A 19,774-nucleotide genomic window follows, 5' to 3' on the forward strand; every position below is an offset into this window, starting at 1 on the left:
TCAGGCAACTCATTTTGTTACAAGGAGCCAAACAGCGATTACAGGAGGCAGGCCTAAACTAAAACTATGGATCTGATCCAAACCCACTGAGTCTTGCAAAGTTTTCTGCTCTGGTTTTGAATTTTATGCCTTCCCCCACTGTAGTTTCTAGCACAGGAAGAAGAATAAATCCCAGTTCAGCTGTGAAGCCTAAAAGAAACAAGAGGACCACGCCCAGGCCCCATTCTGCAAGTAAGCCTGCAAGGTATGGCCTGGCAAGCATCTTCAGGCAACCATCCCCTCCTGCTCAGCAAACACTGAGCCCAGCGGGGATGCGCCAGGGCATAGGCGTGGTGCAATTAGAGCAGCTGGTCCGTCCCCTCTTGCTCAGCAAACACTGAGCTTAGCGACGATGAGCCGGGGCAGAGGAGTGGTGCAGCTAGAGCAGCTAGTCCAGCAGCCGAGGCTCCAGGAAGAGGAGGGACTTGCTGGGTTGCAGCCTAGAGTTGGCTCTGGCTGCATCGGAAAAGCTGCTTCGCAGTTACATGTAACCTGCCCCCCTCTCCCTGCCCGTTACATCGCCCCGTAAACACTGCGAGAGAGGCGCCGAGCGAGGAGCCGCCGCGGCCATGTCTCAGCCACATAAAGGGAAGAAGTCCTCCTCCTCCAAGCCTGCGGGCAAGGGGAGCAGAGCGGTAAGTGTCGGAACCAGGGCGCGAGGCAAGGGCGGCGCCCAAAGCTCCGCCGTGCCAGGGCTCCGGGTGCCAGCTGGGCTTCCTGCCTGCTGCGTGTCAAGGCAGGGAATGTGTCAGCGGCGCCCGCAAGAGGCAGCGCCCCTAGGCTGGCGCGGGCTAGCGAAGGGGCTGTTCGGCTCAGCCCCGCTGCGGGCCCTGGGGCGTGGGGGACGGGACAGGCCAGCGCAGCCCCGCTCCGGGCCCTGCGGGGGACGGGACAGGCCAGCGCAGCCCCGCTCCGGGCCCTGGGGTGGGGGACAGCCCAGCGCAGCCCTTTCCCCCGGCACCGGACTGCTACAGAGCGGACTCACTGCAATGAGGGGCGCGTGGCGAACTGCCCCGCAGTCCCTAAAGCCCTGGGGACTGGGAGGGGCGCAGCCGAGGCCGCGCCAACAGCCCTTCCCGCCTCCGCCTGCTCCTGCCCTGTAGGGGCCCCACGCCCAACCTGGAGCGCAAACCCCGCCCCGCTTCCAGAGCGCCGCCCGCCCCAGCGGCGGGGTCAGCCCCAGCTTGGCTCTAGAGTTTTGAGCCTGTGCCCTTTGAAACGCTCTGCTGTGCTCGGAGGGAAGGGATTATCTTAGAGGAGGAACACGTTCCGGTCATGGCTTTTGCAAGCTGGTGGTATGCCAAGGTAAATCTAGCCAGCTCTGCTACTGACAGAGTGGATTTGAATCTCTCTCTACAGCGAGTGTATCAAGAATACGGTTGTAGAGAGTGGGGGAGCATTAGTGCTGAAGGTTAGACACAGCCCAATGCATTCCTTGTGTAACTCTGCTGCATTCAGTAACATTACAGGGGGGTGAATTTGCCCCACCTTCTATTTGGGGAAACTCACCCTGCTCTGGTATGTGTGACGTACAGTCTCGCTCACTTTTGTAGCTTGGCTATGTTGTATTCCACGTTTTAAAAGGTAGTTACAGTATGTGGGGCTGCAGGAGAAGGAATGAGGAAGCAACTGTCAGGTATATCAAGAAAGAACTATGGAGTCACTGACTTCATATTAAGTTAGACGCTGATGCACTGGTTATGTTGTTCAGGAGAATATATAGTTACTTGATGCATTCATTGTTTACTGAAATGCTCACTATGTTCATCTTAAATTAGTAAAGAATAATACTTTTGTGTAGAAGATGTGATTTGAAACTTTGAAATTTTAAGTTGATGATATTTTAATATGAAATATTGTCCAGTTATATTTTCTATATATAGTCCATTAAAATACATGCCTTGCAGTTTCAGAGGGACTTCCATAAACTCTTTAGTGAAGATATCGCTTTCAAAAATAGCTTTGTGGATGTTATTGCCTATTTTCACAACCTTCTGGAAAAATACAGGCCCTTTTACATCTGATAATTCATTTATCCTTTAACCAAATCAGGGATGTGATCTGAAAGGGAATCTAATAAGTGATGGATTGATTATTTTTTTAAAGGCTAAGTTAATTTTGGACTCTTTCTTTCCCACTCTGAATAGAGACCTAGTTGGTACAAGTTTTCATACAATTTTTCTTGGCTGCAGGAATTCTTTTTAGTTAGCTTGTTTGAACCTACCTAAGTAAACCATGGTTCTTTGATGGAACTTTGCAATTTAGCTATACTTGAGCTACCAAAGATTACTTTTGGGGGAGGGATAGCTCAGTGGTTTGAGCATTGGCCTGCTAAACTCAGGGTTGTGAGTTCAGTCTTTGAGGGGGCCATTTAGGGATCTGGGGCAAAAATCTATCAGGAAGAGTACTTGGGTCCTGCTGTGAAGGCAGCAAATTAGACTTCATGACCTTTCAAGGTCCCTTCCAGCTCTGTGGGATAGGTGTATCTGCTTTTAGCTAACCTTTATTTGCATGTTTTTATCAAGTCTGGTCTTTCCGCATAATATGTTAGACATATAGGGAAGCATTCTGACTTTACAGGTTATAGTGAAATCATAAAATGATAACATACATAGGTTGTGATTATAGTATTTGCATTCCACCAGTTTATACCACCAAAATATGGTTTATATAAGGTGACTTTGTCTCACCAAAAATTCAGTTCTCTGAATCAATTAAATTGCTAAATTTATATATGGATATGAGAAATCCATGACATTGCTAATCCTTGTTTACATCAGATATCCTCTGTAGAAAGTTTGCTGGCACATAAATAATCTAATTATACAACTTCAGTCACTGTTTTAAGTCAAAATTTGAATTCATTATCCACTATTGATGAATGGTCTTTCTATACATAATTAGAAATGTGAGTTCCATGGGGGTCGGACGTTACTGTTGTAAGTATTGCACCAAGTTTGTGCCAGTAGTACTAGCTTGATGCACCAGTAGTACTAGCTTGATGCAGTGAAAGTCTTTCATTAAAGAATGACAGGTCTGGAAACAATGTAATACAAACTGAGCATGTGTTTTGAGACAGAAAAACCACTCATACATCTACTCAATTGGAAACTAGACATTATCCAGAACCCGCTGGAGATCCCAACCAAGATCAGAGTCTTAGGTCTAGTCTGAACTTAAAGTTTGTGTCAAATGGTTATATCGCTCCAGAGTGTGAAAAATCCACCCCCCTGAGCAATGTAGGTCTGCCACTCTAACCTCCAGTGTAGACGCAGCTAGTTCAATGGCAGAATGCTTCCATTGACCTAGGTAGCATTGTTTGGGGAGGATGTGTTCCTACAGTGACGAGAACAAAAATTCTGTTGGCATCGGCTATGTCTAAACTGTGAGGTTATGTTGGTATAGCGCTGGCACCATAACTCTGAAGATATAGTCCCCTCAGTGTAAACATGGCCATATTGTACAGACACATAGTAAGTGGTAGCCCTTGTCCTGAAGACCTCACAACCTATATAGGCCAGACAGATAACTCATGGGAGGGAACACAGAAGCAAAAGCAGTGAAGTGATTGACCTGCTGAGTTTTTGTTAGGCAGTTTTCTTTTGAATCAGTTGCTCAAGTGAGATCGTAGACTATTCTCTCATCCCTAACTTTGGGACTTACTTTCCCCCAGATTCTCCCCCCCATTTTTTTAATCTTCATTCCATCTGGATGAAGAAAAACATGGATCTTTATCTTTCTTCACAATTGGAGGTTATGGCTTTCTTAATAATGTAGGGCAAAATTCTCATGTAGTGTGAAATAGCATAGTTCCACTGAAATCAATGTTAAAATCAATAGAGCTGTGCTGATTTACAGCGGCTGAGAATCTGATCCATGGACTTCACCTCTTGCCTAATTACTGGAAGCATCATAGCTCCAGTGCTCCAAGTCCCTGTTTAATTAGGACCATGGGCTAGAGCTGAAGTTAATGACATTCTCTCCAAGCCTCAAGAGTGCCAAGTTTGCCTTGAAGCTGGGTGTTCAGCGTGGGTCTGCCGTGGTGTCTGCAGCCTGAGAGTAGGCCAGATTTAATGATTAGCATGTTGTCCTTGTGCTTTTTATTTGTGCTTGTCCTTGTGCTTCATTTATTTTCTAATTTATGAGATGCGCACCTTGCTGATCAAGACGTTAATGTTGATAAGTTTCAGAGTGGTAGCCATGTTAGTCTACATCAGCAAAAAGAACGAGGAGTACTAGTGGGACCTTAGAGACTAACAAATTTATTTAAACATAAGCTTTCATGGGCTGAAACCCACTTCATCAGATGCATGCAGTGGAAAATATAGTAGAAAGATATATACATGCAGAGAACATGAAAAAATGGGCGTTGCCATACCAACTATAACGAGTGTAATCAGTTAGGTAGGCTATTGTCAGCAGGAACAAAAAACACTTCTGTAGTGATAATCAGGATGGCCCTTTTCCAACAATTGACAAGAAGATGTGAGTAACAGTAGGGGGAATAGTTCTACTTTGTGTAATGACCCATCCACTCCCAGTCTTTATTCAAGCCTAATTTAATGGTGTCTAGTTTGCAAATTAATTCCAATTCATCAGTTTCTCACTGGAGTCTGTTTTTGAAGTTTTTTTTGTTGTAGTATTGCTACTTTTAGGTCTGTAATTGAGTGACCAGGGAGATTGAAGTGCTCTCCGACTGGTTTTTGAATGTTATCATTCTTGATGTCTGATTTGTGTCCATTTATTCTTTTGCGTAGAGACTGTCTGTTTTGGTCAATGTACATGGCAGAGGGGCACTGCTGGCAATAGCTCACCTTAACTAATTACACTTGTTATAGAAATAATAATAAAAAAAAATGTTCTAATAAAACTAATACTGTTTATTGACCTGGTTATGGGGATGTTTACTGTATGAATAGGTTGATTTAGTTTAATAGGAAGCTATGGGGGGGTGGGAAAGGAAGGCGGGAAAGAGTGGATCAACATAAGCCGCCATTCAGCAAACCTTTGACGGTTGTTTGCTCCTGGAGGAATTCTGTGCCACTGCATGTGCACAGAATTCATGTCCAGATTTCTTTGCTTCCCCACAGAAAAATGACTTTCTCACAGGGAAGCAAAGGGAAGCAGCAAGAGCAGTCATGTGTCCCTCCCCAACAGGGGGGCACATCATTTTGGATGCCTGGAGCTGCTGGTGGAGAGAGAAGTCACTGCTGGGGGGAGGGGACTGGGGATGCCCTGGCTGGAGCTGGGTCAGACTCACCCTCATCTGCCCAACCCCCCTGCATCCAGATCCTCCCCATACCCATATCCTTGGGCCAAACCTCATTCCCCACCTAGAGCCCCCCCACACCAAGCCTCACCCCCGGGATCAGGAGCCCTCCTGCACCCAGACACCCCAGTCGAGCCCCAACCCTCCTGTAACCAGGCCTCCCCAGCTCCATCCGGGTGGTGGCTCCTACCCTGTTCTGGGCTCAGCTGCTAGGCTAGGCTGGGCTGGGCTAGGGGTAGGGGCAGAGCGTACTTCACCTGCAAGGAGTGGCTAGGTCCAGGTCAGACTCACCCTCAGAAACCTCCCTTGACTCTCCCCTCTCCCTTGCTCCTGCATCTATTGCTCCTCAGCTGCATGGGGAGCGGTCACTGTACATCCAGACCCTCCCATACCCAGACTCCCCTGCTGAGCTCCACCCCTAGCCTTGCCTGTTGAGCCCCAATCACCTACATCCGGACCCCCACTGAGTCCCTCCCCACCCGAATCTGGACACATACCCCCCCACCTGCATCTAGAGTAGCTCCTGCCAATCCCTCCCGCCCCCCCACCCCATGCATCTGGATAACTACTCCCCGTCGAGCCCCAGTTCCAGACCACCCTGGTACCCGGAACCCCCTGCTGAGCCACTCACCCCTGCAGCCAGACCACCCCTCGCTGATCCTCCTGCTCTGGAGCCCACACCTGGGCCTCATCTCACCCCCTGGACCTGGACCACTCCCACTCCACTGAGCCCCAGCCAGCTGCACCTGGACCCCTACCTCACCAAGCCACACTCCCCCAGACCCATCTTGCATGGGTGGAGCCCTCCTTTTGGGGAGGCTAGCCCCAGGTTATGCCCATGCCCTCTGAGACCCCTTGGCGCCCCCCCCCCGTGGCCGGAGCCAGAAGCCTCATCCTCTGGAGAAGCCCAGAGCGCGTGCCACACCCCGAGCCTGCCTACTGCCCAGAGGAGCCCCGGGCTGGCTGAAGCCCCAAGCTTCCTTCCCCTGGCCCAGAGGAGCCCTGGGGCAGCCTCAGCCATGCCTCCCCTCCCCAGACCCAACATGCCCAGGGGAAAAACATCTGTTAGAAGATGCTTTTGATATGCCCCATGTAGGTTCTGGGGCAGCTGAGGAGACAGTATTATCGTCCCACACCCAGACCCTCTTCCCTGCCCCCCACTGAGCCCTAACCACCTTCACCCCCCTGCAGAGTCCCATTGCCGCAGTACCTGGAGCTCCCCCAATGAACTCCTGTGCATCCATATCCCGTCCCCCACCTAGACCCCCCCCTCTGAGTTGCCAGCACCTAGATTGCACCACACAGAACCCTCTTACCCCACAGCTGGATCCCTTCACATCAAGGCATTCCACACTTGGATCCTGCCGGGCTGAGCCTGCCTGCCCACACTTGGTGTGCCTGCCATGGAGGGGCAGCTCCCTGGAGTATTTCTGGGGCAGGCCCAGCGCTTGCACTGTGTCTAGGGCGGGTGCAGCCTCATGTCCCAGGGAGTGGGAGGGAGGCTGCAGCATGATCTCCCACCTCCATGCAGCCAGTTGCCTGTGCTCCCCACTCCCATGCTGGAGCCTCCATATTTATTTATTGACAACATTTGCAGAATTTTAAAATATTGTGTGCAGAATTCCCTCAGAAGTAGTGTTAAGGGACAAAGGGAGAGCCATTGGCTCTGAGGAGTGTGACTTGATCTGTTGCTTAGCCTACTGGACTGATTTTGTCCAGAGGACCAAAGCCTAGCAACACAGAAGACCAAAAGAACTATGGCAGTTTAAAAGGGTCTCTGTCAAAAAAGGGGGAGTTATTTGGGGAAGCAGACTGATACTCAGGCACCTACCAGGGGCATCTGAAGAAGTTATGCCTGCCTAGCTTATTTTCAGATGATGGTAAGGTTTTAGGTAAGATAGGCGTGCCTACATAAGTGTTGTTTTAAAATCCTTTGTTTTTTTAAGAGCTTTGTTCCTACTGTTAAAATATACAGTACTTGGGTTTTAAGAAGGTTGGCTGGCCACTGTATACCCCACTGGTCATGGATACCTGAAGAGAAAAGCCACGGGTGTCTGAACTCAGTCATACCTGCTAGCTAAGCACGGTTAATACACACTGTAGTGTAGTTCAGGGTCTGGTCTAAGAGTGGGAGAATTGTGAAGTTCTCCCCCACAACAGGTAAAGGGACAAAGAGAGGGGACTCGAGGGGCGTGCTCAGAGAAACCAGGCAGAGGTGCAGCTAAACAAATCTATAGTCCAAGTTAACTTGGACTATAAATCTATGATACTGTTTTTAAAGCTATTCCCCACTCTAAAGAAACAGACGAAAGCAACAACACAGGTTGGAGGTACAGTAAAGGAATGCAAGAACTGTTAGTCAGCCCTCATATGAACAGATATCTTATCTGAAAAGCTGGGCATTGTTCTGGTGTTGCATGCACTGCATTCTTACAGTCATATACTGCATTCAGTCTGAGTATAGAAATGCCATTGATGTCAATGGGACCTGCACTTCTGGAATCAGGGTAGTGTATACCTTTTAGTGTGTCATGCGGCTCAGAATAGAGGTTCAGATCAGTTAAAGACTAGGTGGTTTGGTGTGTCTTGTGGGTTAACTCCACCAGGAGCTAACTGTATTTATGTGGGAAAGCAGACAAATTCTTCAGATAGCATCATATACTGGTACTTAAAGGGACAGTGTAGATGCCATTTGTGTGAAGTTTCATCTCTATTCATGGTGAGTTCCATTGGGTGGCTTGTAACGAGCAGGAGTGGGGCTCCGGGGCAGGGGTGGGGGGAATGAATCAGAGAACTTTGGAATTGATTAATAGGCAGTCCCTGAAGAAAAGAACAGAGCGAGGCAGAGAGAGTTGGAGAGCAGACAAGCTCAGTCCCTAGGGTTTGGGATAAGATAGGCCTGCCCAAGCTTTACATAATGGAAATATGGACCTCTTTCTTGTGTTAAAACCCCTTTCCTCGTGTTATGTTTTATTCCTATTGTTTTTTGCAAAGGCTGTTTGTGTTGATATTCACCACTGGTCAGAGCTTCCAAAGGGAAGACTTGCAGGACCTGAACCCACTCAGGCCTGCTGAGTAATCATGGCTGATACATAAGGGGGTGCATGGAGTCATCTAAGTGTGGGAGAATCATGGGATTCCACCCCAGGACTGCTGAAGGCAAGAGGCTTAACTCATGAGGGGGATAGAGAGAGAAACTGAGAGAGGTCAAATGGGCAGCTAGCTCTAAACTGTGACAGGGATTGTTGGTCATATACCAACAGTGTAACTGCTGGTCCTGGTGAAAACTTGGATGGAATGCCTTCAAGGAAGACTTAGGTGTTGGAAAGAGTGTTCATGATTCAGTAAGTAATGCTACTCTCTCTAAGTACCCTATCCGACATCGACTGAAGTCAGTGGGAGTTAGATCAGGATCTAAAGCAGTACTGAATCAAAGACCAAAACAGAGTTAAGGAGCACTGAATTGCTGGTGGAGGAGCTATAAAACAGATACGGGTATTTGAACGTCTTGTAGCACTTTTCAGAAGAGCCCTAGTGTTAAGCTTACTGTTCTGTCAGATTCCACCAATGAAAATAATTATTCTATTTGCCTAAATTCTGCTTCTGATTTCATTTGAAGTTATGCTTCATGTCTCCTAAAAACGTTATCTGTTGTCTATTGGTGATGAAGAGTAATTGTCCTGATTCACTCTGTGGAGATCTTGTTTACAGTGAATAATGTGGTCCCAACATGTACTGTCTGTAAGGCATTTGAGATTCTCTTTATATAGAAGATGCAGTATAAGATTTAGTTATTAATCTTATTAATGACATTTTTTGTTCTTACAGCATGGTGACAAGAAAAGTGGAGCATCTTCTAAACCTGGAGATAAAAAAGGATCAGAAGTCACAGAGGTAAATAAATGCAAAACACTATATTATGTTAAAATGAACTCCAGCATGTACAGTTATATAGTAGAGAACATCTACTCAGTCTGTGATAATTTTTATGGCTGTTTGTTTTTAAACAGCAAAGTAATAGCTTGAAGACATCTGACTAGTGGTGTTCACTAATAGCTCTTATTTTCCAAAAAAATTATAAATCTATCTTGTGCTGTTCAGTTTTGTGTGTGAAGAGCTTTCCTCTGATTCCCCTGTCACTTCAAATCTGCATGTTGGCATGAGTGGAGAATCAGGGTCCATGTATTTATTTTAGGAGGGCACCCTATCTCTGCAAATGCTACTTTATCTGGAGTTGGTATTTGTAGTTCAGCAGTCTAGACAGGTCTCTAAGATTGAGCTCAGGGCCAGGAGCCAAGAACTCCTGTTGCCTAATCCTGGCTGTGCCACTGTGTGGCACATTTTGTTCCATTTAACTTATAAAAAAATCCATGGAAGCTAATGCTGCTGGGAGCAGCATTAACTGTCACTAGGCACTTTGTGTCTGCTATTGCTAGTGTCAGACAGCTGTGGAGAAGCTACAGGCAGCACAGCAACCAAGCCAGGCTTGTGCATGGAGGGCACTACACATGGTGGGCAGACTATCTGTGGATTTGAATAAGTGTGTTTTTAACAGTCTTCTGAATGCTGATAAATTGGGAAATGCTCATAGGGTGCTTTTAAAAAGACAGTTTTTTAAGCTTATATCTAACTAGCCTTCTGGGTCACACCAAATACTTCTAATGAAATTCATGTAATACCAAACGTATTGTGATAAACATGATAAACATAGTATCTCTCTCTCTATGAATTCAAAAGATCTGAAAACTGAAATTTCAATCAGCCTAGTGATTGTGTTTGTTTAAATCTCAGTGGTGTCTTTGACACTTCCCAAATGAATGGTAATTTGCCTGTAACATGAGGCCTTCTCTCTTACTTAAGCTGATTTTAGCCAGGTGATTAAATATGATGCTGCCTGAAGGAGCAATTGTTACTATAATACACCCTCTCTGATTCTGTCTGCACACTCCTTTTTGGGCCCAAGTTTTTCCAGCCTAAAGGTAAAGGTTGTTATGCCCAAATCCTTCAACTTGTAAGGTATGAATCATTGTTTTTAGCCAGTGCTGTGTTGCCAAACCTAAACAGTTCGGTTTTACGTGAGTTATTTCAAATTACCTTTTTCTTTTTTTAACTTGTAAGAGTGATTTTGGTTTACAACTCAAAACAGTTTATGACCATGAACATTTGTCTATGCAAGGAAATGATCAAAAGTGACACCTGGGTGCTCCAAAACAAGAGTTACCCTAAAAGAGGAAAAATACTGAGATTAAAAACAGTCTGATTTGTAAGAAGAGAGTGCTCAGTTTTAGTGTCAGTGCTCCTGCTACAGAAAGGAGGTAGTATATACATTCCATAATAACTTATTAAAGAAATAAATGCAGCATAATGAAATGAACTGTATAAAGGACATGCTAATTTTGAATAAGTACCATATTGTTAGAGAGATCCTTTGTACAAGAGCCTGAAGTGTACATGGGCATTGTCTCCATCAGAATCTTTAGCTAAGCTCTTTCATGAACTCATCTGCTTTAAGAATGTACAGTAACTCATTGTCATCAAGTATATATGCTTGACCTTAAATTTATAACTGCCACTTTCCAGGCTATAATATAGCTACTTCCGCATTTCCATTTGTAAATTCTTGCTTCAGCAGCAGCAAGGTGCTTATTTTACCTAGAGTAATGAACCTCAGGTCTGGGGAAAAGAGGATGTGCTTATCGCATTCAAGGCAAGACAGGTCAGAATCAGTTTATGGGGTTTCTTTGGAGGCTAATTTAAACTATCTTACTCTGTTATCAAACGCCTAGTTTGTATATATTGCCTAGGGCAAAGTGTTGTCTCCCTGATCCTCTGCATTAAGTGTACCAGACTAGCACGTTGTCAAATGCTAATTAGTGTCAGGATTAGTCCTCTTTCTGGTTCTTGATTTCTTTATAGCTGGTAAGTAACAGTCTCAAGAATAGAGAGATTCAGAGATAAGTTTATTACAGTGTTTGACACTTAAAGCTACCATTAAATAAAAAAAAAAATCAAGAGATATGAGAAACAACAGAAGGAACAGATACATCTAATACTTTTTATACAGGAAAAGCTACTGAAAAAAAATCATTGTAAAACATATGTTAACCCTTGTTTACAACTGAAATATATACAGTATAATTTGGATAGACTCTTCTCTACTGTGCCTACGTGGATGACTTAAGCAAGTGCTTCTTCCTTTCTTGCTTGGTTTCAGGAAGGAATTGTGCACCCTGGGAACCCAGTTGTCCCTTTTTTCTCTAGGCTTTACAGGGTAGTTTAGGTTTTTCCTATACAGTATCCTTCCACCTCCTCAGTGAGCTGAGCACATCTTTTCAGCTTGATGCCAAATTCCCTAGCTGAGCTCTTACTCTTAATTTAGAAAAAAATGACCTCTTGGTGATAATGATGAGAGTTGAGAGCCTGCAGTTTGAAGTTTGGCATTCCTGTTTCTGGGTCCCTGCTGAAAAGATCTATTTCTAGCTAGCTAAGACTCTGTAGAAGGCTGTTATTAAACTTCTTATTCTGAGAAAACGTTGTGCAGGTTTTGGACCTTAACCCTGGTATGTATGTAGCTTCACCTGAGACATCAGGGTGGAATTACAGTATGTGTTGCAACAGTGAACGACACAGCACCTACCTTTGAGGCACCTAGAAATTACATGAACAGCACCGGAATCCACAAAGCTAAGTTAGGCACCCTATGCAATGAATGGGGACAGATAGGCATTTCAGAATACGATCCATAAAAGCCAGGACACTCTGGGAAGCAGCCTGAGGTAGCCGATAAGAGATACTGACCAGAGGGGAGTGGATGGTAAGCCCCGCCTCTGTTTCAAAGATGGGTACCCACATCTGGCTGCAGGGAGGTCCCTAGAGATCCACAGACAGGACCCAGCTGCCTGGAATCAGACAGTGTAGGCACCTAAACTGCTTTTTGAAGGAGTGAGTTGGCTGCCTGTCTCACTCTCTCCTGGTGGTGGTAGTGCCACTACTGTTGCCCACCTTATAGCTCTTAGCCCAATGGTTAGAGGATTCCCATTAGATGGGTACCCACATCTGGCTGCAGGGAGGTCCCTGAGATGTGGGAGACCCAAGGCTCAATTCCTCCCTTTCTACCTGGTGTGTGTGTGGGGGGGGGGGGGGGATTTGAACGAAAGTCTTCCATCTCTAAAGAGAGTACTCTAACCACTGAGTTATGGGATATTGTGGTGTGGGACTCATTCAGTCTCTCCAATTGAAGCTGTAAAATCTCAGGAGTCCACTTACCTGAGAGAGGTCTTCTGTCTCTAAGTAGGTTTTGTCTGTCTGCTCTTCTGAAAAGCCAACATTTCTTTGCATTCATTGCTCAGGATTGATTTTTCTAGCCACTTCTGATTTAGCACAATTTCATTCCAGTTGTATACCAATGTAACTCCATTGGGTATCATTGAAGTTACACTGACATGAAACTGGAGTTATGCAGAAATTAATTACTTGCTGTGTTTTTGTTCCATCTGCACACACAATTGTTTAATTTGAAAGCCTTCAATTCTACCTGTCAGTATTTGTATGTGTGTGCACCTCTTTGCCTCATTTCTCCCTCTCTGCATGTTGCACCACGTTGTTCACATGTCATCAAGAAGGGAAACCATTGCTGCATCCACAGTACTTTTTCACAGATGCCTTTGTAAGCTATTCTCCAGTATAATTTCTGTGCCGTAATCTAAATGTGATGTGAAGGAACCAGGGCATGTTGCTGATGCAGGTTTAAATACAGTGCAAGCTTGGAAAAAAAAGTGTGTGTGTTTTGGTTTTAATTTAAAAAATCAAGCTATCTGACTTCAGTTTACAGCGGTTACTTTTCTTGAAGTGTCTTGAGATACAGATTACATTTGGCTTCACTGTTAACCAAAATGAGCACCTCAATTTTAGGAAATAGCATAGGTTAATATAAAATTTATGGAACTATGCAAAATAATTCAGTCTGTAATAACTGCTCTGCTCACAAGAAAACCATCTCAAATGATCTGTGGTGATCTAAATTCCTGAATTATAACTCTGAAAACTGCTTCAGATGACTTGTAAAGCAGACACTAAATATAAATGAACTTGTTAGTATTTTGATTAAAATAGTCCAAGAAACAGAACCCTCAGAATCTTTTTTTTAATGCAGTATTTTGCTCCTTTTTACCAATAATTTATTTCTGACATATTGTTTTTCCTCCCCCTTTCTTTTGTATTTTTGCGTTTATTTCACAGAAGATGCCTGCAAGCACTAGTGCCAGTCAGCCTCCGAAAACACATGCAAGTGGAGCTGCTTCCACCAGTAAGGTAACTTGCATTTTGATAAACTTGCTATAGGGATTAACAATAATTGCATCAATGAGAGTTATAATAAATCTCAGTGTAGACTGGAGATTTAACTATATGCTTCTCTAAAAATACATTTTTGGTTTAGTTTTAAAAATTTTGAAATCTGTAGAATTAAGCTGTTTATCCTAATGTTTTCTGGGTTTTTGTAAAATGTATTCTTTGTGGATTAGGCCCAAATGCTCAAGGGCATTTAGGTGTCTAACTCCCAATGATTTCAGTGTGAAATAGGTGCCTAAATACCTTTTGACATTTTGAGAATCTGGATCTTAACATAATGCAGATATAATATGTTATCCAAAGCAGAACAGTCATTTTTTCAGAAACAAATTCGGACATAACTGATCTGTTTGTTTTGTCGACTAAAATATAATGATTTGCTTGAATTGATAAATGTACTTTGGAAATCTTATTCAGGTACAATTTTCTTAACTTCATTAACAAAAAAACCCTCAAACATTGAGGTCTTTGATCCAAAGCCCATTGATGCTATGAAGTGATAAATGTTGAAGTATATCAGAAAAAACACTGTATGAGTTAATTATACATTGTATTTAAGTGAAATAAAAGTTCAACTTCCAGAGCAAGTGGATGCGGTAGTTCACTTGTACTTGTTATTTCACTACAACAACACTTTGGTTTTTTCGTTTCTGAGGACCTCATAGCATTGTGCAAGCACTGAATTAGACCTCACTGCACTACTGTTAGGTAGACAGAGGGTGTCTGGGGTGGAAAGCAACTGCTATTAGACAACACTCAATAATATTTTAGTTTAGGACAAGAAGTGATGAATACTCTTACTGAGCTGGAATTGCAGGTGCATTGAGGCAGAATGCCAGTGCTTACTAATAGTATGCCAGGACCTTAGTCCAGTATTGAGTCTAGAAATTCCACCAGTACCATTTTGTGCAGCACTTGTGCTCCTTGGAGGTCTCCCATCTATGGCCCCACTGAAGTCAATGGCAACACTTATGTTCACTTCAGTGGGGCCCAGGATTGTGCACCAAGTTTGTGGTCTGATCCTGTGAGATCTGACAAGATCATAGCACCGATAGTTGTAGTGATCTGATCACTAAGTGCCAAAATAGAGGCCGATGCTAACAAATGATTTACAAAATGGATTGTAGACTTTAAAGATGTGTAGTACTAAGAAAAGCAATAGTGATAAAAGTAAAGCAATACATGGAAAATTGCCTTTAAACTCACCTTTCATTTCTGTTCATCGCACTTTCATAAACGGAATTAGGGCCTACTGATTTCAGGAAGCTTGGCAGGTCCAGGATATTTTCTGTAGCCTAATAATTGGTTGGGAAAAGTCTGCACCCATACAACTGAAAGCCATTAATTCCCAAGAATTCCCTGATTTGAGTTCATTATTTGTGTTTTGAATTTAAAACTAAAACATATGGGGTATGCATTTTTATTTTTTTTATTTTTATGGATCACTAGTTTTATAGAATCTCTAAGATCTTTTCACTTCTGACTTCTGTTGTGTCATAGAGACCTTTTCTCTGCTCAAGAAGTGTTATTTCCTGTTGTACATGTACTAGTGCTTTGTTTAGTTTCAACTGTCTCAAATGCTGGGCTTCTACCCCACTTTCCCAGGGGGATTTCTCTGCCTGATTGAGCTGACTGACAGGAAGTGTTTCTGCTATCAGATTATATTTTCACATTCTTAACTTCATTCCGCTGCAAAATAGTAATTAATAATAAAAGAATATAGCTAGGAATATTATCCTAAATTATTTTTCTTCCCGAGTGTTTTACATCCATTCAGTATTTATAAACTCTTGCCTTGTCCCACTCCTAATTGTGGCAAACTTAAATATACATAATTAGCTCCTTCCGTTTTTCTCATCAGTATATTCCCTCATGAATTCCTAATCATTTTTTTGTTCTTCCTCTAACTTCTTTCCAGTTCGTCTACATCTTTTGATGTGGCCTAAAACTGAATGCAGTATTCCATGTGTGGTTACACATATAATATCATGCTTCTGCATATGGATCCTCGGATTGCATTGATCTCATGCTGTGTATGTATCTTATTGCAAACTCATTTCTAAGGGCATGTTGATACTGCTCTGCAGTTTGGATGAGGTGCAAATGTCAGTGAGCACCAAAGTGCTGTGCTGTAACTCCCCCATGTGGATGCTGTGGGCATGAGCTGAAAGTTCCCTCGTTCACATTTTATTTATTCTTTAAACAGCATATACTGTGACTCTAACGTGTTACCTGTGTTACCAGACCAAACATTTCTCTCCTCCTCACAAACTAGCCATATTGCTTATCTGTGGCCAGGTCTACACTACCCCTTACTTCGGTATAACTTCCGTCACTCAGGGGTGTGAATAAGCCACCTACCTGACTGACATAAGTTACACCGACCTAAGCACCAGTGTGGACATCGCTATGTTGGCAGGAGAGCTTGTCTCACTGCATTTCTACCGCATCTCACGAAGGTGGATGTATTATGCCGACAGGAGAGCTCTCTCCTGTCAGCGTAGAGCATCTCCTCCAGAACCATTACACGGTGCAGCTGCATCGATGTAATGCTTCTAGTGTAGACTAGCCCTATGAACTTTATCAGCCAATGTTCAATTCATAGGATAGTGTTCAAGTTGCTTGGAGAGAAAATAATTTTATAGTAGAATTTCTGGGGCTACTATATTACATGCTTTACTGATATCCAAATGTACCTACCACTTTTGGTACTTTCTCTAATTTTGTATTTTTATCCATAAAGCCAGTCTTTGGTCTTTATAAATCCTTGCTGCTAATTACTTTTGTTTGTCTTAAACTCTTAGTGATTTTTGGCAGGGTGGGAGAGGGATCACAGTATTTTTCAATTCTTTTATTAAGGATAGAAATCAAGTGTACAGGATGATAATTGCCATGTGAATGTCTGACCAGTGCAATTTTGGCCTAGTCAGAGATGTCACTGTGCATTGACTTTTGCTTCTTCTAGAGTTGGCTTTAATCATGTTTACAATTATTTTCATCATGATTTTTCCCTAATAATAAGCCTATACCTCTATAATTATTCTGATCCACAGAATCTCCTTTCTCCAGGATTGGTACAATCATTACCTTTAGCGAGTTGTCCAGTATGTCCTTTTGCACCCACAACTTTCAATGTATTTTTTTCTAATGCTTTGATAGCAGTTGTCCCACTGGCTTTTAGCAGCGCAGCTGTTATAATGTCTATTCCTGCAGCTGTGCCACTTTTTCAGCTACTTCGCTGCTCTTTCTGTTTCCTCTGCTGGAAGCTCAGTGCTGATATCCATTCTTCCTTGCAAGCTTCCCTGTTTATCTAGAACGTCTAAAATGCTTGCGTCGGGATGAACTACAGGGTTCAGCGCTTTGTCAAAATGCTTCTTCCATATTCCCAGCACATCTTCAGCATTTGTTGTGTGTTCACGGATGACCTTTCTTACCGCTTGCATCTGATTGCTAGCCTGATTGTGTTTCCATGCAACTTAACCTGACTGAATTGTATCTATTCACATTTTTCCAATAGTCTCTTACTTGCTTTTCCTCAATAACTGTTTTTTAAAATAACTTTCATTACTTCCTAATAGGTCAGATATCCCTTCTGTATTTATTGTTCCAGTTCATTAAGTCAGCAAATTTTGAGCCATTAACTTCAGTGCCTTCCTCTGTTAAAGCCAGATTACTTGGACATTATTAATGGGCCTGCTTTCTTTCTCTCATATATTGTAGTACAGATATCGATACCCTTCTCTCCCCCAGTATCCTTTTTGATTCCTTTGGCTAACAGTAACTCATTCTATTTTCTTGCCTTTTCCTCTCCCTGGCGTCCATAAATAACTTTGTCTTTTGTTTGGTGTCCTTTCATCTTTTCCATTTACAATTTAGGTTTTATTAACTTAATCTAATATCTTCTACCACTTGTTTTTAATTCAACCATATGACATCTCTCTGTTCCTTCCATTCAGAGCAATTGTATCGTGTTGTGCCTTAGTTATGGAATCTCTTTGGATTCCCAGGGCTTACTTTACAATGGTGAACGTTAATAATTCCTTTCAATGCACCTTACCCAATAGATTTCTGAATACCCCCCAATGTGTGTTTTCTAAAATTTTCTGCCCTAGTTTTGCTACATTTGTGAACTCACTCCTTAGCAGAGTGAAATAAAGTAATTTAATGCTTTAATTCCACTGTTCACAGTCAATTCACTTTTGTTGATAAATAAGGCTAAGTTTTTGTCACATATTTTTAGTAAAAGTCACGGACAGGTCACAGGCAATAAACAAAAATTCATGGAAGTCCCTGATCTGTCCCTGACTTACACTAAAAATAACTCTGACAAAAGGGGTAGGTGAGTTCCGTACCCTTCTGCTGGGGCTCCTGGGTCCCACACTGTGCAGTACATAGGAGTTCTGAAGTCTCCTGCCCCAAGGGACTTGGCTGCTGCGGGGCCCCCTCATCCCAGGACAGCTGGGCAGCTGTGGGGAGTCCCTTGCCCCCATTGTGGCTGGGCAGCTGCAGGGTCTGCCAGACTCCCTGCAGCTGCCCAGCCGAGGCAGAAAATGTCACAAAGGTCAATGAAAGTCATGGATTCCATGACATAATCGTAGCCTTATTGATAAACAATCGATTCAGATGTGTCTTCTTCTGGTTGGGATGTCTGTTTGCCTGTGCTTAATGTCAAACTGATATCTGGGTAGTTAAAAATCCCCAAAGATGATGTATCCTATGAAGTAGAGTATCCCAAGCATTGGTTCAGGAATATTTTACTCTCCAGTCTTAGTCTGCAGCTAGTACATGTTCTTGCTTCCTTTTTTGTTTTGTATTTTGTATTGTAACTCACAGAAATTCATCACTATAATCTTCGTTGCCATACTGTAGCTTAGTGGGATAGCAAATGTTGTTTATCCATCTCTTCTGCTTTTTTCTGTCTTACAAAAGTTGCATTTGGCTATATTGTGTGATATTGAGGGAGGAAAAAGTGCTGCTGCTTTGGCCAATTTTATTTTGTTCCTAGGTTCTTGTGTTTTCTAAATCTATGTCAAAGGTGCCCAGAGTTCTGGACAAATTCACTTTGTTGTGCAATTTGCATAAGACTGCACTATAAAAGATTTTAATGTTCCCATTACAAATAGATTTCCTTTGTTTCACATGTTGCTTGCCTTTTTATTTTAGTATAAATGCTTTTTATTGTTTCTGGGACAAGGTTGTGGGGTATTGGTGCTTCATAAACAGAGAATTAATGCTATACAGTACCCATTCTGATAATTTGTCTCTCGGCATTCCATTCAATTTGCAGTTACCATTGTGGAGAGCACTTCCTGGCAACTAATGAGTGGCTGAACAAGTTTGCCTTGGGCCCATAACTCAGCCATGCATTAGGAGGTCATTATCACCCTTAGAAACTATACAAAGTGTAAGGAAAAACTAAAATAATTTCTTCTTGTTAAGTAAAAAGTGGGACTGCACAGTACCATGAATGTTATGTTCCCTTTAGTGGTGTAAATGTGCCAGTTCACTAGCCAATTTGAAACCAGAATTTCAAGCTCAACGCTCATTCATATTAAAATTTAACAACAGTTGCATTGAGGCGTGGAGTTGGATCCAGTGAACTTTCTGGGGTTGTTAAATATTATCATGTGCAGTAATTGTGTTTATACAGAACCGAGTTTCACCAGTTTTGTGTGTGGTTAATTTGGCACTGGTACTCTTCATTTGCACAGGACAAGAGTTAACTTCCTTGATCATTGATGGCTACTGCACATTGTTGAAATAATGTCTGTCCATGCTGCTGTCATGGAACAAGCTCATAAATAGTTAGTTATTAAAACCTGAAACTATACCTGGAGAATCAAACAATCCTCAGCCTTTATTTATGTAGAGCAAGATCTTCAATTCCGCTAGATGTAGTAAAACTGTAACTATTACAATTATATTCTTCTTGTTTTTAAAATGGCAGAAACTCTCATAATTTATTAGCATGTCAATCATGTGAAACCCTAGCCACTCCAGCACACTATCTAGCTTACTGTTCTTAATGGCCATTTGAGTCCTAATGGACAAGAAGGCTGTTGACTGACTGACCTCTCCACAGAAAGCCAACCTTTTGTTTAAAGTCCCAACCTTTAT

General features: G+C 43.0%; 1 protein-coding gene across 8 annotated transcripts in view; it reads left to right on the plus strand.

Annotated features, from left to right (window-relative positions):
• The first annotated feature begins 319 nt into the window (after positions 1-319).
• CAST (calpastatin) overlaps positions 320-19,774 on the plus strand; it is a 107,109-nt gene continuing 87,654 nt past the window's right edge. For 2 of the 8 annotated variants that reach the window (XM_032798682.2, XM_075067119.1), the window contains exons 1-3: positions 1,211-1,344; positions 9,137-9,202; positions 13,547-13,618. In XM_032798682.2, coding sequence (XP_032654573.1) covers positions 1,315-1,344; positions 9,137-9,202; positions 13,547-13,618 — 168 coding nt within the window. In that variant the 5' untranslated portion in view covers positions 1,211-1,314. Of the gene's footprint in view, positions 675-1,210; positions 1,345-9,136; positions 9,203-13,546; positions 13,619-19,774 lie in introns of those variants that run through there. The other 6 variants (XM_032798680.2, XM_032798681.2, XM_032798684.2 and 3 more) reach the window with 6 other exon arrangements.

This window comes from Chelonoidis abingdonii, chromosome 6 (assembly GCF_003597395.2).
Source record: "Chelonoidis abingdonii isolate Lonesome George chromosome 6, CheloAbing_2.0, whole genome shotgun sequence".
NCBI classification, from domain to species: Eukaryota; Metazoa; Chordata; order Testudines; family Testudinidae; genus Chelonoidis; species Chelonoidis abingdonii.